Source organism: Clinocottus analis, unplaced genomic scaffold, assembly GCF_023055335.1.
Source record: "Clinocottus analis isolate CAN_PGR_092001 unplaced genomic scaffold, fCliAna1.0.p SCAF_8, whole genome shotgun sequence".
NCBI classification, from domain to species: Eukaryota; Metazoa; Chordata; class Actinopteri; order Perciformes; family Cottidae; genus Clinocottus; species Clinocottus analis.
Genome location: NW_027176240.1, coordinates 1,040,799 through 1,063,298, shown reverse-complemented (window position 1 = coordinate 1,063,298; position 22,500 = coordinate 1,040,799). Strand labels below are relative to the sequence as shown.

The 22,500-nt window shown below is 44.6% G+C and overlaps 5 protein-coding genes across 6 annotated transcripts in view; 2 read left to right on the top strand and 3 right to left on the bottom strand.

Moving 5' to 3' along the window:
• The window catches only part of wipf1b (WAS/WASL interacting protein family, member 1b), an 18,246-nt gene extending 14,585 nt beyond the window's left edge, over positions 1-3,661 (bottom strand). Inside the window, exon 1 of the mRNA XM_068567286.1 lies at positions 3,283-3,661. The gene's annotated coding sequence lies outside the window, so the exon portion shown is untranslated. The remainder of the gene's footprint in view (positions 1-3,282) is intronic.
• Positions 3,662-5,089: 1,428 nt separating this feature from the next.
• ciao2b (cytosolic iron-sulfur assembly component 2B) lies at positions 5,090-6,944 on the bottom strand. Its single transcript, XM_068567284.1, has 5 exons — positions 6,726-6,944; positions 6,115-6,194; positions 5,904-6,029; positions 5,603-5,648; positions 5,090-5,372 (listed from the first exon to the last, which is right to left on the bottom strand). The coding sequence occupies exons 1-5, from the start codon at positions 6,850-6,852 to the stop codon at positions 5,269-5,271; spliced, it is 483 nt and encodes a 160-aa protein (XP_068423385.1). The 5' UTR covers positions 6,853-6,944; the 3' UTR covers positions 5,090-5,268.
• A 1,086-nt stretch (positions 6,945-8,030) lies between these two features.
• On the bottom strand, positions 8,031-11,227 carry LOC137779473 (tripartite motif-containing protein 16-like). Of its 2 annotated transcripts, XR_011077062.1 has the most exons (3): positions 11,133-11,227; positions 8,700-10,514; positions 8,031-8,516 (listed from the first exon to the last, which is right to left on the bottom strand). XR_011077062.1 is itself a non-coding variant. In XM_068567258.1 (2 exons), exon 2 carries the CDS (start codon positions 10,440-10,442, stop codon positions 8,766-8,768), a length of 1,677 nt encoding a protein of 558 aa, XP_068423359.1. In that variant the 5' UTR covers positions 10,443-10,514; positions 11,133-11,227; the 3' UTR covers positions 8,031-8,765. The 2 variants fall into 2 exon arrangements, 1 of the variants encoding a protein (XP_068423359.1); XM_068567258.1 differs by having other exon boundaries at positions 8,031-10,514.
• A 1,098-nt stretch (positions 11,228-12,325) lies between these two features.
• LOC137779472 (zinc finger MYM-type protein 1-like) lies at positions 12,326-15,122 on the top strand. The gene is made up of 3 exons (XM_068567257.1): positions 12,326-13,732; positions 13,817-13,919; positions 14,437-15,122. Exons 1-3 carry the CDS (start codon positions 12,528-12,530, stop codon positions 14,989-14,991), a joined length of 1,863 nt encoding a protein of 620 aa, XP_068423358.1. The 5' UTR covers positions 12,326-12,527; the 3' UTR covers positions 14,992-15,122.
• Positions 15,123-15,731: 609 nt separating this feature from the next.
• Positions 15,732-16,735, top strand: LOC137779768 (zinc finger protein 239-like). The gene has a single exon (XM_068567954.1). The coding sequence runs from the start codon at positions 15,732-15,734 to the stop codon at positions 16,341-16,343; it is 612 nt and encodes a 203-aa protein (XP_068424055.1). The 3' UTR covers positions 16,344-16,735.
• The last annotated feature ends 5,765 nt before the right edge of the window (positions 16,736-22,500 follow it).

Below are 22,500 nucleotides of genomic sequence, written 5' to 3'. Positions count from 1 at the left end.
AGACAAGGGGGACGAGGAGAGGGTTGATATGCCCTCTTCCTCCCCCCCCTCCCCCACTCCCCCTCCATCCTGTCATCATGTCACACAGTCACATGAACATTAGTGCGGCTGGCCTGAGGGCCAGTCAGTCACTCAGTGCGTTTACATGCTGGTAATAATTCGAATCTTGCTTTAGTCGGACTATGCTCTCTCTCGGGGCAACTGCTGTTATCCGAATATACATGGCAGTGAATAAATCGAATCATTGGCCGAATGCATGTCATATCCGATACGACAGGTGGCGCTGTTTTCATTACATGTAGTGGTGATACAGCCATCTCCGCTTGACCTCTTCACTCTTCATAATGGAGAGAACCCCGCTAGCTTCGGTGGTTGTCGGGGAGCTAGCGCAGAGCAAACAGGGAACTAGCAGCAGCGCTAGCTGGCTACATCAGGGAGCTAGCAGAGACACCCACCGAAGGTACCTTCGGCTCGTAACCCGACTTTTACGTTTGTTTGTTTCTGCCGGCCGTGACAACTTATCGTCTCTTTCGACTTCCGGGTCACGACCTGGGAGGGCGGGAGGGAGGAGGCGGCGGGATCTTGAGCATGCGCACAAACGCATTGTCCAGTTCCGATCCGATTCAGCGTATACATGCAGCGTTATTCGAATTATCAATCGAATCGAATCGAGTTATCCAGGGGTGTTAATCGGATCGTAGTCGGACCGCAGTTATTCGAATAAAGGTGTTTACATGAACTGGATAATTCGATTTTAGTCGGACTAAGCCAGTTATTCGAATCCATGTAACCGCACTGACTTAGGACGCTTTGTGATCACACATCACACCACACGTGACTCATCTACTCTGAGCCGCCGCAAAATGTCCTTCGGACGCTTCGGCCGTGAGGAAACCGACTCTGAAGAGTTGAACTCCGATGCCAAGACACACAGCCGCTCCACTGTGTTAATATTTGAGATTTCCTCCGGCTGTACCTGCAGCTTTCTTGTTTTACCTCGAACTATATACAAATAACACAAAAATTGTGGGAAAAAAAGAATGAAAAGTGGTTCCAGAAATGCAGTGTTGGTGGAGGGGATGAAAACGAGCCACAGCCACCTCCACGTGTACATCTTCTTGAACGTAAATGTAATAAAAAACACATTTTTGCTGCTTGAATGGCGTTGCACTCGCAGCACGTGGTCGTGAGTTTGTGTGTCGGACGGACGGAGAGAGATGTGATCTCATGATGCCTCACGCACAGAAACAGACAAAGAGGGAGCAGAGGGCTGCGACCCACATGCTGCAGAAACACACGTAAAAGAAGGTGAGGCTCGGGGGTCCCTGAACGCATCGTGAAAAGGAAACGCGGCGAGCTGCCATGTGGCAGCGTGGAGACGAGGCCGAGCCCCTCACCTCCTCGGCCTCGTCCCACTGCAGCTCTTGAGGAATGCCAAGAACTCGCGAGCTGCAATGAGCTAAAACTAGTTCTGTGAGAACGCACAGGACCAGAGGCAACATGCGCGCGTAAAGAAGAAAAAAAGGTTATACAACAAAACCTCAAAATTCCTCTTTTGTTATGAAAGCGTAACGTGGAGCGTGAGACGAGCGGCACGCTGCAGAAGTCAGTCCCAAATGTGTCAAAGTTTAGCTTATCGTTCTGAAATAACACAAGGGACTTTTTGTGGCCCGGCAGGTCTCTGGCTTCTATTCTCATTGTTGAGAAATGAACGTGTTAAAAATAAAAGGACGGCGAAACAAGCGCACCCCCGAAATAAATATGTACTGTCAAATATTTGCCGCACGGGTGGTGTTTTAAATTCAGCCGTCTAAGCAGAACCGAGAAGGTCATTCTAGAGATGATGGACCTCGCTCATTGTGACAGGGACCCACAATGCAACGCTGCAACGCTGAGGGGGACCAGTAGCCGGTTCCTCGCTGGATTCATGTCTGAGGGGTCGGTGAAGGACGAGGCAGCAGCGGCTAAACATTCCAGACAAGTTTATGGAAGAAGACCCCAAGGTTGTGTTGCTCCGTCCATCGTGTGACACAAAGCGACTCACAATCAACTTATTCAACACTTTGGTAAAATGTCAGCGTTTCCCCAAGATGACTTCTCCAAACTTCAGGTTTTATCCACATGATGTATATATATGTACAGTTTACTGTGATAGAGGAGTAAAGAAACTGGAAAATGTAGCTTTAAGTTGCTACTTTATGATGTGAGATGTAGCTTTATGTTGCTACATTATGATGTGAGATGTAGCTTTATGTTGCTACATTATGATGTGAGATGTAGCTTTATGTTGCTACATTATGATGTGAGATGTAGCTTTATGTTGCTACTTTATGTGAGATGTAGCTTTATGTTGCTACATTATGATGTGAGATGTAGCTTTAAGTTGCTACATTATGACATGAGATGTAGCTTTATGTTGCTACTTTATGATGAGCAGGATATCGCTACCAGAAAGAATATTCTTATCGATCTAAGGAGTCTCATTTCAAGCAGACCGGTGTACTGCATGACTGCATCTCCCACACACACACACACACACACACACACACACACACACACACATATATATAGACACAGAGCCCGTTTGGCAACAAGAACCAAAAAGGAGAACTCTTCAAAATAAAGTAAGACGTGAGCACTTACACAATATCAAGAGACTCACTGAGGAACAACACGAGGAGCGAGCAGCTCTCCAGAAACTAAATGTTTACAGAAGCAGCTCGGCCTCGGAGTTTTTGTGTGTGTGTGTGTGTGTGTGTGTGTGTGTGTGTGTGTGTGTGTGTGTGTGTGTGTGTGTGTCTATTCAGATGCATGGATGCGAGCGCTTTGCAGCCAAATGGCATCCTGTCAAACGGGCTGCGAACACACACACACACAGATAAACACACACACACACACACACACACACACACAGACACACACACACACACACACACACACACAAACACGTTTATTTTCCATCTGACTTCATGTCACCTAATGATGTGAATGATAAGTCCAACTGAAGTCTAGAATCTCTCTGTCTCTGCAGCAGCTTTTTGCACACACACACACACACACACACACACACACACACACACACACACACACACACACACACACACACACACACACAAACAAACACTCGCCTTATGTTCATCTTGACTACATGTGACAAGCTGCAGCCTCACATGAGCATAAACACAGAGTAAAATAAACAACAGTTGACATAAGACTCACATTGGCCCTCACCATCATCACCATCATCATCATCATCTCTAGGAGGAAGGAAAAAGGACAAACCTTGGCTCGCTGCCCGAACCCCTGGACCAGTTCTTAGCAGCCGACTAAAGGGCTCTAAACACGGCGTAGCGAGGCCCTGCGCCTCCCTCCCCGCTGGAGGAACTCCCGAGCTGCTTTCTGCAAGATGACAACTTCTGCTTTATGGTTGTTTTCTTCTTCTTCTTGTCGCTTGTAAAAACCCGAACTCGGGTCTCACGGTTTCCGCTCCACTGAAGCTATTCCCCCCCTCACACAAACACACACACGCACACACACACACGGAATCGAAACTTAGAAATAATTAAATAACGACATTTCCTCACTCGTACCTGTGTGTGTGTGTGAGACTGAAACGCGGAGCACGGCTAGTAATCTCCCATCGACCGTCAATATGCTGCGGTTGGCGTTGAGGAGCTCTGTGCAGCCAATCCAGAAGTCTGCACGAGAGGACTGGCGCGCGCGAGGGGAGGGGGCGGGCCGGAGATGCTGGCTCCGCCCAGAGCCGTGAGTAGGCGGGGTCGCGTATGGTCTATCCAGCTGCAACGTAGGGCATTTAAAAGGAAGTAAGACCGTTCATAATATCGTTTTTCATACAGCAGAAGATTAGTTAAAATAATTAACTACACATATATGTATTTAGGTCGTCGTGTTCGAGCTGGACACTTGTTCCTCTTCTTGACGCGATCCGCTTCTCCAACGGCTCTGGACTCTGCTCATGCAGCTGTGTCCGGCTGGGTCTCTTATCCAGGGTTTTAGCAGTGATGCAATGTTTCCAGATGTGGAGCTCCAAAAAAAAAAGAGGAAAAGAAAATCTTCAGGCTGTTAGTTGTGCCTGAAGAAACAACAGTTATTTACCCACGACTTGCATAGTTTAAAAAAATGTCTGTTTGATTGCGTTTTACTGTTTCATACTTATCTATTTTAGCTGGAGTAGAACTTATAAGAGGGTTTTTTCATGGATTTTATGTCAGTGCCTGCCAACAATCACTCAATGTGTGCATTTGGAGGAGATTGGAACCAAACATCACGCTCAGAATCTAGATTAAAAGTGGGATTACATAACCATTTTTGCAAAATCTTCTATTTTATTTCCTACAATAAAGACTCCACAATAAATGCATGACAGTGTATTAAGTGTAAGCTTATCATACTAATCCAATGATACGTATTTGACAGAAATGTAAGTTACTTATATTAAGTATATGTATAAAAGGTAACACTTTAGAGAATTAACATCTACCCTCTCCTTCCTACTGCTTGTGTAACTCCACGTGATTTGAAGCAGTATGACTATTATTTGGTGTGAGGCCTTTGTGAGCTCGTCTGGTTGAGTGAGACTTAATAAAATGAACAGCTGCTTGTTATGACTGTGCTGTGGTTTGTTGCCTCCTGAGACCTGAAGGACAGAGACTTCTCATCATCAGCCTCCTACACTGATTTACAGGAAAAGGACGAGGCCGCCACCTACTGGACGAACACGGACATTGCAGAAAGATGTTTTATGGCGTACATGGTAACTAAAGATAGTTTGATATTTCACAACATACAGTTGAGTCAAACTCTCTCTGAAACAGTGTAAAAGAGAGACCCGACCTACTAAAACGGCATAAATAGGGAGTTGTATGATGTTAGAAATTTCATTAATAGCATTGTCATCATCATCATCATCATCATCATCATCAATTACTGCATCACCTGGAACTTTATATCCACAAATTAAATTGGATTTCACTGAAGCCTTGGCATACACATAGATAAATAAGATTGTGTATATATACACACACAAACTTGAAAAACTCTTTTAAAAAAAGCCACAGAAGCATCCTCATTGTTGACTTTAAATGTCCATCTTTAATAAAATATCAAAAGCATCAACAGTATGTACAGGTAGGGATCGTTCCACTGAAGTCCCACGTCTCTGTCGCCAAACACCAGAGAGAAACACGATTGGCCGACGCCCCGGGTGGGGTCAGACGCCCCGGGTGGGGTCAGACGCCCCGGGTGGGGTCAGATGCCCCGGTTGGGGGTCAGGCACTGGTTCACCACCTCCAGCAGCGAGGAGTTCTCCAGCGCCGCTGCAACCCGCTCTTTGTCCGCCAGCTGTTTGTTTACTGCACCACACAAAACCACGACAACACAAAACCACCAGAGAAGCGGTGTGATGACTTGAGGAAATATGATGCAGCAACCCCTTCATGCCCGCTGCCTGCTAGCCGCAGCCTGCTAGCCGCAGCCTGCTATCTGCTGCCACTACCCACTGCCCGCTACCCGCTGCCCGCTACCCGCTGCCCGCTACCCGCTGCCCGCTACCCGCTGCCTGTGTGTCTTATTGAATGTTTACCTGCTTCTTCTGAGGCGTGCGTCCCAGGAGTGATGTGGACATCGATCTGAGAGGAAGTGGAACAAACCAGACACACACACCACTTATCCCACACTGTATGTGTATATAGAGTAACTACACACACAGACACACACTCACACCACTTATCCCACACTGTATGTGTATATAGAGTAACTACACACACACACACTCACACCACTTATCCCACACTGTATGTTGTTTATAAAGTAATTAAACGTGCATGTACAGCACCAACACACAAACACGCACACACTTATTTCTCTCACACACACACACGTACTTTGAACCTGTCTGGCAGCGAGCGGAGCAGCTTGACTTTGATTGACAGGCCGATGAGCGTGGCCATGCTGCAGTGGGGGATGGTGGGCGTGAACGCGATGCCCACTTTGCTCTGCGCGTCATCGACCTGAACGACAGAAGAAGAGAAACGTTCACGTAGAAGAAGAAGACGAAGAACCTGGAGGTGAATAAAAGCAGAAGAGTCGCCGTACCTGGACTCGGACCTGCTCCACCACGTTGAGCTCCTCCAGAGACAGAGGATGCTCCGGGTCGTTGATGGACCGGATCAGATGTAACGCCAGTTAAAGAACAAATACAAACAACACCACCTCTGCCTCCATGACATTATATTATGATGTATTATGGGTAACATTCATACTAATACAATGATGTGTTTGTTAAAAAAAACAAGTACCTGTACAGGAAAATGAAATAACTACTTGTTTTAAAGTACTTACTCTGTTTGTTTGTTTACTATATTTGTTATTGTAAATACATATTGTTATCTTTTTAAAATATGTCTTGTGTAATTGTTTTTTTTGTATTTTGTGTTAATTGTCATGCACCTTGCATCAAGTCAAACCCATTGTGTGTGTAACGTACTTGACAATAAACAGATATGACAACCTAAATATGAATAAATAACATAATAATTAGGATTAATGTGTCACTCATTTTAACGCATAATGTAGCTGTATTTGTCACCACACAGTCTGTGTATTTGTATATTTGTGTACTTTTTTTTCCAGCAGGTAACGTTACGTTTAGCACGCGCACACACGTCCACATGGACGTGAATAACGAACTAGTTCAAACCGGATATCGAATATCTCTCGGTCGTCGATGGGGTCGTGCACGTCCTCGTCCTCGTCGTTGGACGTCAGCTTCCGGTCCCCGGACCGCTGGAAGATCATCGGGTTCGCGTTCTCCAGCTGGGTTCCCCCGGACATGTCGAGAACTTTGTTTTAGTCCGCGTGGAAAACACGAAAACCAGCTGCGCGGCGCTAACGACACAGCTACCGGAAGAAAAAAGCGAAGTGTTTTGCTGAAACGACGGAAAGCGATAGAGTCCAAAAGCGCGAGGGAGAGAAAGTCTTAAAGGGACAGTACGTTCTTTCCTCGAAATATAGAGTGGTCAAATACAGAGGTATTATGAGAAAAATGTACTTCAAGTGAAACCATTTAAAGTACACATAATATAATATTGTATGCTATATTTGAACTATTTCTGCATTACAATCCAAATTGCAGCTAATTGTGAGGCTAATATCATTTTATGCAATGTATGTTCTTATATTTAATATTGAAAATAAAATTTAACTTTGTCATATTATTGTATAATAGTATGTTGTTTTGGTCTTTAACACTAACAAATAACATCTCAGTGTATTTTTATGGTGTTAAGATATATTTAAAACGATATACTAGATTATTGGTACGTAAGTACTGCAGCATTTAATAAGCTCATCTTTTCTTGTATCTAGAAGCATGACATGTCCAATACATGAAGTGTAAGTGAAAAGCTTCTCTGAAATAGTGTGGTAAAAGTATGTTAGCATTTGTAAACACTAAAGTTAAGTAGAGGGTCGTCCTTCAACTACAAGACATGTGTCAAAGTGTTCTTAAGCAAAAAAACTTTGTATTTGTTTCAGTTGTGTTAAATATATGTATGATGTCTTGTCTGTAGATTTATGAGTCCTCCCCTTTCACATGTCCCTCATCTGGTTTATTTGTGCCTTCCTGTTTGTCCTGCAGATGGCAGAAACGCCACATGTTTTTTGTTTAAATCTCCGGCCTGCAATATGAACACAATATTATGACAAAGGCCAAAAGTAAAGCTCCCAAAAGCCAGAAAATCAAAATGTTCTGTTAGCAGGTAAAGGCCACAACTCTGATTAATGTCGCCACTTTAACATCCTGGCACTTTTGAGATTAAAATGTCCTTTCTAAAAAAATAAATAAAAAAACATCTAGAATTTAAAACTCGAGTTTTAGAAGTTCAGATTAATACAAAAAATGAAGACACATTGACAGACACACACACACACACACACACACACACACACACACACACACACACACACACACACACACTAACTAACTATTAGGAATAACTACATAGACAATATTCTCGCTGATGGTGTTTTTGTTTTATTTTGTGTGCAGGTCATATAGAGGCAGCAATATTAAAGGTTTTATAACCAGTAAAACAAAAATATTCTCAGTAATTTTAATTAGTTGCTGAAAAGTTGAACAGCATTTTCTATCAGGGCAAAAAGAACCCAAATATTAAGTTTCCAGCTCCTGAGTTGTGAGAATCCAACGATCCGAGGGGAATTTAAACAAGCTCACCGATATATAAGATGTGCACTGACGTGAAAAAAAAAAAAACTTCTGAGGAAAGGAAAGGAAGCTTTGCCGTGTGGTCCGTCCAGCCGAGTCCAGAATCCATAACGGATCATTACATTTTAAATTCTCAGCACAAGCTGCAGAGCTTACGGTCGTCTCACAGCTTTGAAGTTCGGTGTGGGCCGAACCCCTCCTCATCCCCTTGGAGGTCATATTTTTTTCCAGACATTGCTTTTTGGAGTTAAAGCCCCAAAATAAATCCATGCTGCCGAGAACAGAAGATGAGTTTAACCCTCCAACACTAACATGACAAATAGTAACAACGTCACTATATATAACGTTGGGTATGTTTCACCCGATATAATGTACCTGATCAAATATACTTCTCATCAAAATGTATTAAAATACAATACAAGGTAAATTGAAGTAGTCAATAAGACACGCCTACCTTCAATAAGAAACGTCAGCCACAAACATGGAGACGACATGAGCTGAACCCTTCAGGGACTTCTGTCTAGTTCAGTTTAACCAACTCAGCAGAGGATCCATAATAATAAAAACCAAGTCCAGCATAGAGGGGCTGAGTGAATGTGGTCTGGACTCTGTGGAGGAGAGTCATGGTGTCAGAGACGCTGTAGAAGGACAGAACACCTGCTGTGTGATCCAGGTACACTCCTACTCTGGAGGACGGAGGACCTAAGAGGGGAGATTCAACATAGTTGTACCTAAAGCAAGGACTATCATCTAAGTCACAATCTAACGACCAAGATTTGTTGTTTTGTCCAAACATACAGTCATCAAAGCTGCCTGATCTGCCGATATCCTTGTATACAACTGCTATAAAAACCTCTCCTCCACTCCACTCCACCTCCCAGTAACAACGTCCAGTCAGACTCTCTCTACTCAGGACCTGCTCACATTCAGTGAATCTGTCTGTGTGACTATAAAAAAACTGTTGTTCCTCCATTAATGTTGCTTTTCTGTTCCCATCAGATAACAACAGCAATGTGTGTGCTGTGTTTGGATCCAGTGTGATGTCACATGAATACTTTAAGAATGCAGCTCTGGTCGTGGGCTCTGATTGTGGCAGTAAAACATCCACTTCAGTTCCCATCAGTGAGGCGTTGGTCCTCTTCTCTCTCAGGACGTCCTGTAGTTCATCTCTGACTTGTGAAACAGCCGCTGTGACGTCCTCAAAGTATCTCAGAGGACGGGCGTTGATGCTGGATGAGTGTGTAGACTCAGTGAGTGGTGGCAGTGAGGGGTAGCCGAGTAGAAACTGGTTGAGATCCTCTGTGTGTGAGAGCTTCTGCAGCTCAGCGTCGTTCCTCTTCAGCTCAGTGATCTCCTGCTCCAGCTTCTCCTGAAGCTCTCTGACTCGACTCACTTCACTTCTCTGCTGGGATCTGACCTGCTGCTTCACATCAGAGCTTCTTTTCTCCAGGAGACGGATCAGCTCGGTGAAGGTCTTCTCGCTGTCCTCCACTGTTTTATCAGCAGAGAGATTGATGGCCTCCACCTCCTGATGGAGCAGCTTCAGGTCCTTCTCTCTGTCCTGGATTCTCTGCTGGATGTTCAGTCGACTCCCCTCCAGCTCTCTCTGCCTCTCGGTCCTTTCTGCTGCAGCTGAGACTGTGTCGTGGCCTTTATGTTCCTCCATTAAGCAGAGGTAACAGATACACTGCTGATCAGTACGGCAGAAGATCTTCATCACCTCATCGTGACGAGAGCAGATGTTCTCCTGGAGCTTGTTGGAGGGCTCCACCAGCTTGTGTTTCTTTAATGGAGGGACATCACGATGAGGCTGAAGATGTTTCTCACAGTAAGAAGCCAGACACACCAGACAGGACTTGAAGGCCTTCATTCTCCTCCCAGTGCAGACATCACAGGCTACATCTTCAGGTCCAGCATAGCAGTGATCAGCAGCAGCAGCTTGGAGTCCAGTCTTCTTCAGTTTCTCCACTAAATCTGCTAACATGGTGCTTTTTACCAGGACAGGCCTCGGTGCGAAGGTCTGCCTACACTGAGGGCAGCTGTAGAGTTTCTTACCTTCCTCTTTATCCCAGTGGGCTTTAATACAGTTCATGCAGTAACTGTGTCCACAGGGAATAGTCACCGGATCCTTCAGTGGATCCAGACAGATGGAACAAGAGAAGCTCTCCCGGTCCAGCTGAACTCCTTTCTGCTCCATTTCACCTCTCAAAGACGACGACTGGGTGAGGAGCTCTTGTGTTGGAGAGCAGGAAGAAGAGGGAGCAGCAGTCTGACAGAAAGACAGAGAGAGAAAGAGTTAATTTATCTGTTAGAAACACAAATGACTTTAACTTTCAGAATGTAATAAACAGCAGCACTAGTATTTCACTCGATCGCCCAACTTTGTGTATGTAAAGTTCAGACTTCAGAAATGAATTGTATTTTTTTTTTCAAATGACAAAAAACATTTGCTTGTATTTGTATGAAAGGTAAACTACTTAACATTGTATGTCATTTTAAGCAGATGTACTCATCGTGTCAGTGCCTATGAAGTCTCGTAGTGATGAGTCTTGGTTGAACTCGGTTAGCTTAGCATCGTTTCAACTCGGCTACATACTGGACCACCGGCTAGTTAGCTTTTTGGCTACATCGGTAAAAACGAAACCTTTCTGCTCCCAATAAAGGCTTTCGGCTCATGATGTTCCTTTAGGACGGCCACTATGTGGTCAATTGTCTTATCTTTTGGTTTCCGGGCTGCACGAGACTTCTCAAAAGCGCGTAAGTAGCGCGAGAAGCGCGGCTACATCATTAGCTTTAAAGAACTGTTCATCTGTTATAAGCCCGCTGACCGTTGTTCATTTTCTGTCTTTAACTCGTCAATTCTTCCCAACAGGTTCATCGTACTCACTCGTGTCTTTCTCTCTCCTGCCGGAAACGTCCAGCGCTGTAGTGAACTGACGAGCTGGAGCTGGTAACTTCTCCGGACACGGCTCTGTACTTGTGTTCTCGTAAACTTTTGCAACGTCATCAGCCTGCGACCAAGTACTGTTCCGATTCATAGGTCGCGTCAAGCCAAGCACGGTCGAAATGCCCGGATGTTGTTCGCTCCTCACATTTTACCGGGTCCGCATCGATGGTGACTTGTGTGTAATTTGAATGGCCAAATATCCCAGAATGCATTTCACTCCAGCTAACAGAAGAGATAGCGGAGGATACAAGACAACTGTAAGTTGCAACTTTCTAAATACTACTGCTTTTAAGTCACGGGAAGCAATTTTAGGATGTTTTTAGACGATAAGTTAGTTGTTTAAGCATACAAAAAATAGTTTCCACGATGTTGGAGCCGCTAGCGGGACCGTCAGTAAATCACCGGGGCCTCAGCACTCACGGTGCCCGCGGAGAACAGCCTGATGTCGGCAGGTCTTTTGGAAATTTATCGGTGGTATTGACATCTCTGTTGTACGGTTAAACATGAGCTATAATTCGGTTGGTTTTGAATCTAACGAAGAATCGTTTGGTCTCAATAGTCTATTGTTTGTTTACAGGTAACGTTAAATCAGTTTTATTTTACAATTAGATTTTAATTTAACTTTAACGTTGACCAAGAGCGCTGTCTTTTAACTTGTGGAGGTTTAGTATCTACAAGTGGTCATGTTGACCCAAACATGAGGCAGTGAGCCTTCCTCTGACCCCGTTCCATTTTCTGTTTATATATATAAACATATTTATATAATATATGCCCTCTTGTGCTCTGCAGGAGGAAGAATCCGGACCTGAGTGTGTGTGTGTGGGGGAGACCGTAAGCCTTTGTCAACAACCACTTATGTTAAACGTGACCAAATATAATACATCGCCATTCGTCGTCACTGAGAAAAGCCCCTCCCCCTTTTACGGGCGCCGGCCAGGAGAGCTTCTCATTGGTGGATTTCAACGTCTATTCGTCGAATCAGAGACCTTCATCGTTCCCTCCCGTTCCTTATAGCTCCCACGCAGCTGCGCGAGCAACATAGCTAGCACAGACATGGCGACTGAAAACTCTGTGGTATCTCTCCGCGAAACACCTTTCAATCGACGATCAGACGTTGACAAGAAGAGGCTGAAAGAGTTGGGACCCGAACGTCCGGATTTAAAAATTCAGCAGCACAGCGCCGACCGCGGGAGGACGTACACCCGGAGCTTCTCCTATAGCCTGTATGCTAACCGGAGCTGGTTAGCTGGATGCTCCGAGAGTAATGCGTTTTTTTGTTTCCCCTGTCTGTTGTTCCAAAGTCCCGGGACTGAAACACTCTGGATTACAACGGGGATGAGGGATCTAAAGCACTTCACCGAGAAGTGCAAGAAGCACGAATCTTGCCGCAGCCACCAAGCTAACAGCATGAAGCTAACCCTGTTTGGAAGACTGAGCATAGCAGAGCAGCTCAAGGAAGGATACCGACTTGGCATTCGAAAACACAACGAAGAGGTTCGCCAAAACAGACACATCCTCTCAAGAATAATGGACTGCGTGAAGTACTGTGGCGCGTTTGAGTTGCGTGGTCATGATGAGAGCCAGAACTCTGATAACCCAGGGATGTTCTGTTTAGTGGACGCCGTGGCCTCACTTGACAGTGCACTGAAAGAGCATCTCCAGGGCGCGACCGTGTTTAAGGAAACTTCCAAAACGGTCCAGAATGAGCTTCTTGACTGCATGCTGTCTGTGGTGAGGGAACAGATCATAAGGGAAGTCCAAAGCAGCGATTTTCTATCCATCCAAGCAGATGAGACCACGGACATGAGCGCACAAACCCAACTTGCGCTCGTGCTCCGCTACATCAATGGTGCCAATGTGGAGGAAAGGTTCTTTGAGTTCATCCCTCTGCAGTCGGCTACAGCGGAGACCATCGCCGTGGCATTAAAAGAGCGCCTTGCTGCCATCCTCCCGGGTGAGCAGAGAAGGAAACTCATCTGCCAGGCATATGACGGTGCCAGTGTATTGAGGGGTGCCACTTCAGGGGTTCAGAAGAGAATCCAGGAGGACTACCCAAACGCCCACTACGTCCACTGCTACGCCCATCAGCTCCATCTCATAATGCAACAGGTCACCTCTCACATGGTCAAAGTCAAAAACTTTTTTTCCGACCTGGGTGGGTTCGCTGCGTTCTTTTCGATATCTTCCAAGCGGGCCGCTGTCCTTGATGAAACGGTGGCCCACAGACTGCCGACAGCCAGCGACGTGAAGTGGAACTTTAGCAGCCGTGCCGTCCACACTGTGTTTGAGCGTAGAGATGTCCTCATCGAATGCTTTGGAAGAATTCGAGCGTCTGGTGGCTTTGACGACAAGACTAGCCAAGAAGCAGGAGGCCACATCAGGCTACTGGAGGATCCTGAGTTCAACTTCTTCCTTCAGCTGTTTCACCGGATTATGCCACACGTGGACATCCTCTACGCCAACCTCCAGAAGACAAACATAGATTTGGTCCATATAAATAGATGCATCCAGCAGTTCCAAGAGGACATACACGACATCAGGTAATTTAGTCATAACATTCTTCTTTTACATCAACCACAGTGATAAGACAAGTAGTATTTGTGAATTATTATTTTCATTTACAGAGGTTCAATCAATGCAACCGCGTTGGAGCAAAGCAGGGGCTCTGAGCAGCCGAGGAAGCGCCGGGCTATGAAGGAAGACGAGCTTGGAAGGATTGCTGTAGAGGTGAGTGTCAACAGCAGCAGACGCCTGTGTTAGAGTTTAATGTTTTATCTTTCCCACACAGCAGAACACATGTTGGACATTGTTAGATTTGGGTGGATACCAATTCAACTCGCAATAAGTTAGTCAGTGTCATAGCTCCAGACTAGAGCATCAAGGTGGCTCCTGGCCTTTTGTCTATGTTGATGAGCCATCAGGACACACAAAACATTGTTTTTTGTCTGCAGCCACGACAGGTTATTAGCATCTATACGGCCATAGCACCTGGCCTTTTGTCTATGTTGAGCCATCAAGGCACACGAAACCTAGTTTTTTTTTGTTTCAGCCACGACAATGGTTGAAGTCAAAGGTTATTAGCATCTATATGGCCGTAGCACCAGGCTACAGCCATCAAGGTGGCTCCTGGCCTTTTGTCTATGTTGATGAGCAATCAAGACACACGAAACCTAGTTTTTTGTCAACTCTGTTGGCTTTTGTCTGAAGTAGTAGATATTTCCCCACAACTTATCTCTATCTCTAGGTTTGTGACACCATTGTTGGACACACCAGGGAACGCTTTTCCTTCAAAGCCCACCTCATCGGTGCCACCTTACTGCAGGGCCCCCAGTTTGAACGCTACGTCACTGTATTCCCCGAAGTTGCTCTGGCCACCACATTGAAGGCCTATCCGATGCTCAACGGCAGTAAGCTGAAGACAGAGCTCAGCCTCATCTATGGCACAGAGGAATTTCGATCCTGTCGTGGTGCAGTGGATCTTTTCCAGTTGTTCCTTGACAACAATCTGTCGGAGGTATTTTCAGAGACACAAACGCTGCTGAAAATCGTCATCACGACTCCCATGACCACGGCGGAGACCGAGAGGTGTTTTTCAACACTGAAAAGGGTTCAAACCTTTCTCAGGAACACCATGACTCAGGAGAGACTGAACGCCTTAGCCATGCTCTCACTTGAAAAAAGGCTCGTCATGGACATGACCGACTTCAACCAGAGAGTTATTGAGAAGTTTGCCAACTTGAAAGAGAGGAGGGCTGCATTTCTTTACAAGCAGTGGGCCTGCTCTGTCAACACACTGTAAAATGTGATGTATCTCTTTCTGAGTCTATTCTGCTCTAAACCTTTCCTGTGAGGGTCTGGGCACCTCTTTTATTCTGTAAACCTCTGAAACAAAGCCCAATGTTTCTTAAACCGTTCTGCTCTGAACCTCTCATGCCCAAAGTCACAGTTAGCTGTTATTGGACCGTGTTGAGCAGTGTTTTCTTGTAATAAAGCGTTGTTTTTTTCCCTCAAAACCTCTTTTCTTCTCATTGTGGAGTGCTTTTTAAACCGATATTATAGTAATTTTAGTATATAGTAATTTTGGTTTTGACTATTTAATAATAATAATACATAATGATTTCTAAATATAAATGGTTGAAGTCTAAATGTCCCTCTAATATCTGACCTGTGTGCTCAGGCCTTTCTCACCAGAGTCCTGAAGTCACTGGAGCCTCCATGATCTCTGTGTCGTAGACATGAACACTGTTTGTGTGTCCTGGTTCACGACTACTGTACCAGAGAGATGAGGTGCAGCTACTTAAGTTTAATGTGAAGTGGTGTTTGTGTAACTGTGCGAGGACAACACTGATGATCAACCTCTTGATGTTTGCAGACCAAGAAGACACATGGTAGGTGTGTATGTGGAATATAGGCGACGGGATTAATATTTAAATACTGTTATAATGTTACTGTATCAAACTGCCACTAACTGGTAGCTTATTAAGTCTGGATAGATTATATATTAATATTACAATGTAAACTGCAAATGCTGCCCCACCAATGTGGTTGTGGCACACTGGAGAGAAACCACACGGCTGTGACCAATGTGGGAAAACGTTTACTCAGAGTGGCTCCCTTAAACTACACCAAGTTACTCACACTGGAGAGAAACCATACAGCTGTGACCAATGTGACAAAGAGTTTAGCACTAAAAGAGGCGTGAATATTCGCAAATGTTGTCACACTGGAGAGAAACCATACAGCTGTGACCAATGTGGGGCAGCGTTCGCGGTTCCTAGTAGCCTTAAAGTCCACCAACGCATTCACACTGGAGAGAAACCACACAGCTGTGACCACTGTGACAAACAGTTTACCACTAAAGAATACATGAAAATCCACAGACGCATTCACACTGGAGAGAAACCTTACTGGTGTGATCAATGTGGGAAAATGTTTACTCATAGTGGCTCCCTTAAACGACACCAAGTTACTCACACTGGAGAGAAACCACACAGCTGTGACCACTGTGGGAAAACGTTTACTCAGAGTGGCTCCCTTAAACGACACCAACTTATGCACACAGGAGTTAAGTCTTTCAGCTGTGACCAATGTGAGAAAACATTTTACAAAAATACATCGCTTCAACACCACCAACGCGTTCACACGGTATGAGTTTGAACAGTTTTCGGAGCCCAGCCAGCTGTTTCCTGCTGGCTCCTCCCCTTGCTCCGATCACTCGTTATGTTCTGAGCTCATGACCTTCCCAGCAGGACGTTCTCAAGGGACATTTTTATTTTTGTGTGTATGCAAATTGAAAAACAATCCGGTGTTCATACTCAACCCAGGATCCTTAAATGAGAGACCTAGGAAGAGGATCGAACCACCGGTGCTGCACCTGATGCCTTTAAACGTGTTTTGACCGCAGAGCAAATGTCAAATATGGACTTTTTTGTAGTTCTTTTTGTCTCTTTGTAGTTTTAGTAATTACACTTGTATCGTTCTTTTCTGTTCTTGGTTGAAATCAGAACTCGTTTTAAATGATAGAAGTGATTTGACATGTAACCTGTTGGATTCAATGTAAAACTTGAATATAATTAAAGTTTTTTAAAATGCACTCCGGAAACTTGTTTAAATGAGTACGAGTTTGTGTTTTATTCAGTCAATCATTACATACAATACAATAAGTAAAGCCACAATCTAATAGACAACAAAGAAAGACTGAACAGGTACAGGTAGAAGCATAACGCTTATACATTCCTATCCTAAATTATTATTTAAATACGGTGTGAATATTTATATATAAACTTACATTTCATTCACAGTTAAACCCTGAAAAAAACTCCTACAATAGAGATAAATCTTTTAATCCCCCCCCTTTTTTTTTTTTTTTAGCTTTTTGTGCATTAAATTTACGAACATCTTTTGAAATCCTATTTACACTTTACAATCTATTTAATATTCCTTTTGATTTCATTTGGTTTCCCAAAAACACGGATTTAGTTAGCTTGGTATTAAGAGATGATGTATTAATTTAGTTTTCTTGACGTTAATAATGTATTAATTTAGTTTTCTTCACGTTAATAACGTATTAATTTAGTTGTATTTATAATAAGAGATAATGTAACGGACTGAGTGACATGTGAAATAAACAGCAACACTTGTATTTGACTCGATCGCCCCGACTTTGTGTCTCAATGTCGACGTGCACGGGTTTAGTTAAAGACTTTCTCCAATTGTTCTTTTCCTTCCTCCTAATGTTTAGTTGTGGCAACTTAATTGCCGTTGACTGGTGGAGACTAATGAGCTCCTTTTCTGCTCGTACCTGCTCGCCTCGACTCATCGACGTCCGGCCGCTCGTGTTCATCTGCAGTCGCAGCTGCTGCTGCACGAGGCGCTCGGAGGGGGAAAGGAAAACGCTGATTTGATTCGCTCGCTAATTTGCGAATGTATATTTGAGAGGGATTGTTCTGCCTAATGGAGACCATGTGCACCCCCCCTGCTCCTCTATAGCTGCTAATAGATAGGGAGGGGAGAGACCTGGAGCGTTGTTGTGCGTTTCTGTTGTATAGATCGCTTCGTTTGGGGGCAAAGTATAGAGACAAAGGAAAGCTCCAGCCGCCATCTCCAGCCGTTGTTACATTTTGAAAAGTGTGTGTATTTAAAGAGCGGAAATTGACACTTGCTGCGGGACTTTTGCAGGAAAACGCACCAAAAGATGCGCTTTTTTATAGAACTTTTATAGAACTATTGCGCAACATCTTTCCTGTATTTAGGGGTTTTTGACGTTATATCCTGGTATTCATTCTTTTTATCCTGTGATCTCATTGGTCTAAGAACTTCTGTGAGATGTCAGCATGTGAACGCTATTTGTGTTGATTTTTAGGGTTTGATAGGATTCGGTTAAGTTTTTTTATTTATTTTTTTACCTCTGCGCTGTGTTTAACAGTCAAGATAGCTTCTCAGTGTCTATTCCTTCATTGACGTTGCCCATATTTAGCTGCTCTTCCGCCGTTAGCGAGAATTAGCTAATGCTAATGTTTATCCTTCACATTGTGAGGTGGATTATTTATAATAATAATGAAAAAGTGCTGCATTTAAAGGTTTATTCCTGTTTCTTTACATTCGTGCCAATCGTGTGATTTGCCTCTCTGCTCATGATTCCTCCAGCTGGCGTCTGCACTCAGCCGGCATGCATAAAGAGATGTTACGGCTTGTCACATGAAAAAAAAACAACCTTTTTTCTTTGTGCATCTCTTTGTATTCAGTGTGAAAAACAGCATTCACAGAGCAGGGAGACCCATCACAGCCAACATGAAGCCGCAATTTGCGCTTTCCTTCATTTTCAAGTCACCTGCCGGGATATTCACCTCGTTTCACCTCGGAGACAAAGTCATGCTTCTTTTGTTTTAAGAAGGGAGTAAATATGTGGAAACCCAAATACACAGCAGGAACTACACATGCAAACTAGATAGAGAGACTCAGACGTACGGGGCGTTTGCTTTTAAAGGAATACTTTGTTTAATCAAGCCAGTTACCAAAGAAAAAAAAAAAAAAAGAGCAGACAGCAAACAAAGATTCATCACCTCCATTTGCTAAAGTCACCTCCGTTAGCTAAAGTCACCTCCGTTAGCGAAAGTCACATCTGTTAGCTAAAGTCACCTTCGTTAGCTAAAGTCACCTCCGTTAGCTAAAGTCACATCTGTTAGCTAAAGTCACCTCCGTTAGCTAAAGTCACATCTGTTAGCTAAAGTCACCTTCGTTATCTAAGTCACCTCCGTTAGCTAAAGTCACCTCCGTTATCCAAGTCACCTCCGTTAGCTAAAGTCACCTCCGTGAGCTAAAGTCACCTCCGTTAGCTAAAGTTACCTCCGTTAGCTAAAGTTACCTCCGTTAGCTAAAGTCACCTCCGAACGCTAACATTTTTCCAACAGAAATACTGAATCTGCACCCAAAAAAGAGAAGAAATGACTTGTTGCTGAACTTTCCAACCAATCCAATTAGAATCTGTTCACACTTTTGAGTTATCGCGCTAACCAACAAACACACAAACAGAAACAACGGGGCTGAACACACAACCTCCTCAGAGGAAGTCATAACTGTTCAGGGTGTAACATAAAAAACATCTTTATGGGATTTTCTTCTTCATTTGTCTTTCCAGCCAAAAAGCAGCAGCAGCATCCTGAAGATGTGTTGATTTGCTGACTGAGCGTTATTGTTTATCCAATGAAAGAAAAAGTATTGGAATATCTTTTCTTTTCTTTTTCCTCCGGCGTAGTGAAAAAGCCCCGCGAGTCTCCGGATGAGACGGACGACGATCTGCTGATTGGATTCAGATCTCGTGGAAAGCTGCAGGTGCCATCGGAATTAAATCCCACTAATTCGGGTTTTGTTGTGTGTTCAGTGAATGCATGATATATTTAATTAGGACACCTTGTTTGGTGAGAATCTGTGTTATCGCTGAATATGAAATGTGGCCATATGGTAGAAATAAAGGAAACAGACAGAGGGAAGGTAATTCATACCCCCACACACACACAATCTCTGCTGAGTGCAGCTTTTCCCGCGTCGTATCTCTGACTCTTGTTTTAGAAACTAACCCGTTCCCCGGCAGTAAAATCCAGCCCTCCGCCTCTGATCTGCTGCACTTTTATGTCCGTATCAAGCTGTCTGGATGTTATGGAGCCCCGCGGAGCTCTGAGTTGTGCTCGGTTAAAAAGAAACTGAAAAAAAGAAGAAAATCATGTGGGGGAAAGACTCACAGATCGCAGGGCTCTCATTGGCTCTCAACGTGGCGATGCTAACGATGTTAGCTTGTTAGCTCGGTCAATGGCTCATCGCTGCACCTTGTACAACGTGTTGCGGTTCTTTCCTCGCTATATATAGCGGACCTCAAACCTTTTTTGTCACGCCCCACTTTGGAGGAAGAAAGACGGTCATGCCCCGCCGCCCTAACAAAACGCTGATCCCCGTGAGATCGTCTTTTTTGCCGTTTTTGATTTATTCTTGACTCACTGATCGTTAACGCAGTAACGTAAACATTTCCAGGAAAGTACAGACATTCCTCCATAATGACGTTTTATGTCTGTGTACTTTTGTACTATGTAGAGTTCTCCTGGAGCTCATGGGAACCCGCGGTCGTCCTGAAACCACCAGCTCGCCGGTTCGATCCCCGGTCTACACATCGATTGCGTGTTGAAGTTTCCTCGAGCGAGACACTGAACCCTCAGTTGCTCTCGGGCAGATAATAATTTCCCCACTGTGAGATTAAGAAAGGATGATAAAAAAGATTTTAAAAATCTGCATCCTCCTCCTGTGCCGCACCTGTAATACCTCAGCGCCCCACTAGAGGGTCGCGCCCCACATTTTGAGAACCACTGCTTTACAGGAAGTCCAGTGGATCTCGAGACTGGAACAAAGAGACGATGGTGTCGAGGTTCTCGGTCCAGGAAAGAATCTGCAGGCGTGACTCACCTGCCAGTTTTAAACTGTCCATGCAACAATGACTAACAACTCGATCATGCCTTTTTGCCTTACTCACACACACACACACACACACACACACACACACACACACACACACACACACACACACACACACTTTCTGCGTCTATGTCAGAAATTGACACCCAGTGGACGTTTCATTTTGCTGCATTTCAAACCCAAACATGATGGGTTTTTTTTTTACAGTCGAGTCCTTTTGTTGCAACAGTAATCCAGGAGTAAATACCTTCTCCTCAAAGCGTAAATGAGAGAGCAGCTCAGTTGGAGACGGGGTTGCACGTACGGGCTGCTCACATTTATACGTAGTACAACAATTAAGCTAACAGCGTGGCAGCTCGTGCTCGACACCCGCGAGTGTCTACGGCGAGGACGGGGGCCAGAATGTGCTGACAGCTTCAAATATACGAAACGCCCGACTGTTAATAGAGCTAAGCACGAGGGGAACACACTGCGGGCAGATGTTGTTTCCCACAATGCATTGCAACGGACCCATCAGATGAGGTGGACGGAGGGCGAAGGGGCTTCCGCCACATTTATCCTCCAGGATGACGGCGGAGCGTCACGCGCCGGAAAACTCTCGAGGCAATTTTCTCCTTTCGGGGCCTCCGAGGTGTCAATGAAGACTGTTTTTTTTTTCGTCTTTCTTGATTTGCTGAAATGTGTGTCTGTCCTGAAGAGTTTTAAGGATCCTGGAAAATGGTAATCCATCACTGTGGACTCTCTGGACCCCCCTGGGGGGCTCTGGCCACGAGGCCACGAACGGCATCACGGATGTATTACAAGCGGCGGAGACCGACTGAAGCTGGAGAAGACCTTTCAGCGCTGTAAATATGGAGAGAGAGGAGTGATTTGAGCCGCCGCGAGAGCTGATTAAATGCGGCGGGGGTGGAGGGGAAAAAAGTAAAAGCAGAGCGTGGGTGGTGATTGTGATTGAGCTGGAGCACTCGAGTGGTTTCTCTGAACACGCCGCCCTAACCGGTGTTTACAGAAGATGTTCATGGCTGCAAAAAATACGAAAAACACCCGAGGAGGGACGACAGCCTGGTTACAAGAACATGGAGGCTTCACCGTGAAGATAGTCGAGGTGTTACCATGTCAAAAAAGGGGAACAAGTAATGCTCGAAAGAAGCCCAGCGGGAAAGCGCGTTAAAGAGGATCAGCGTTCCCCCATCGGCAACTTCTTGAAAAAAGACAACGCTTCTCGAAGAGGAAGTTTGAGTCGATGTGAAGACGAGAACTCGACACGTACGTACGTGGTCTGGAAGTCGTGTCGGGTGTTAATCACGAAAGCGGTGAGAACGAGATCCACGTTGACACAACGGCGTATTTATAGGTCTGAGATAATTGGGCGGATGGAAGTGATGCGTGTGAGACGAGGGTTCGGGTTCATGATTAAAGTATTCAAGCTCATAACTCAATTTTAAATATGCTGACATCACAGCAGCAACATCTGAAGAGCTTAAACTAAAACACGGAGATCATAAAGTGTTTCCTGAGCAGCTCTTCTCTTGAGGAAGACTCGAATACATCCATTCAACCCCCATCACATTCATGCATTTAAAGGTTTTCTTGTATATATTTAGTGTGTTTTCATGTGTTTCACAGCCACAGCAGAGGCTCATGCGCGTGATATTTAATTAAGATTAAAGGAAATACCTTCAGGGTCATAAAAGTGCAATAAATATATATATTTCCGGGTTGTCGTAAAGAAAATGTTGGCGTTGAACTTTTCTACAAATGTGCTGCATGTAGATGTTTCTGAACCAGAAATATGTTTCTGATCAGCCTTGTATCTCATTAAAAAAAACAACCCACAATGCAACACGGT

What these genes read in the sequence shown, in the direction of transcription:
- ciao2b (XM_068567284.1), bottom strand. Translation starts at nt 6,852, where the DNA reads ATGTCCGGGGGAACCCAGCTGGAGAACGCGAACCCGATGATCTTCCAG. An exon ending in CGCTGCCAGACAGGTTCAAA is followed by an intron (nt 5,649 to 5,903) that starts GTACGTGTGTGT and finishes ACTTCCTCTCAG; the next exon opens with ATCGATGTCCACATCACTCC. An exon ending in GCACGCCTCAGAAGAAGCAG is followed by an intron (nt 5,373 to 5,602) that starts GTAAACATTCAA and finishes TGTGTGGTGCAG; the next exon opens with TAAACAAACAGCTGGCGGAC.
- LOC137779473 (XM_068567258.1), bottom strand. Translation starts at nt 10,442, where the DNA reads ATGGAGCAGAAAGGAGTTCAGCTGGACCGGGAGAGCTTCTCTTGTTCC.
- LOC137779472 (XM_068567257.1), top strand. Translation starts at nt 12,528, where the DNA reads ATGAGGGATCTAAAGCACTTCACCGAGAAGTGCAAGAAGCACGAATCT. An exon ending in GAGGACATACACGACATCAG is followed by an intron (nt 13,733 to 13,816) that starts GTAATTTAGTCA and finishes TTTCATTTACAG; the next exon opens with AGGTTCAATCAATGCAACCG. An exon ending in TTGGAAGGATTGCTGTAGAG is followed by an intron (nt 13,920 to 14,436) that starts GTGAGTGTCAAC and finishes CTCTATCTCTAG; the next exon opens with GTTTGTGACACCATTGTTGG.
- LOC137779768 (XM_068567954.1), top strand. Translation starts at nt 15,732, where the DNA reads ATGTGGTTGTGGCACACTGGAGAGAAACCACACGGCTGTGACCAATGT.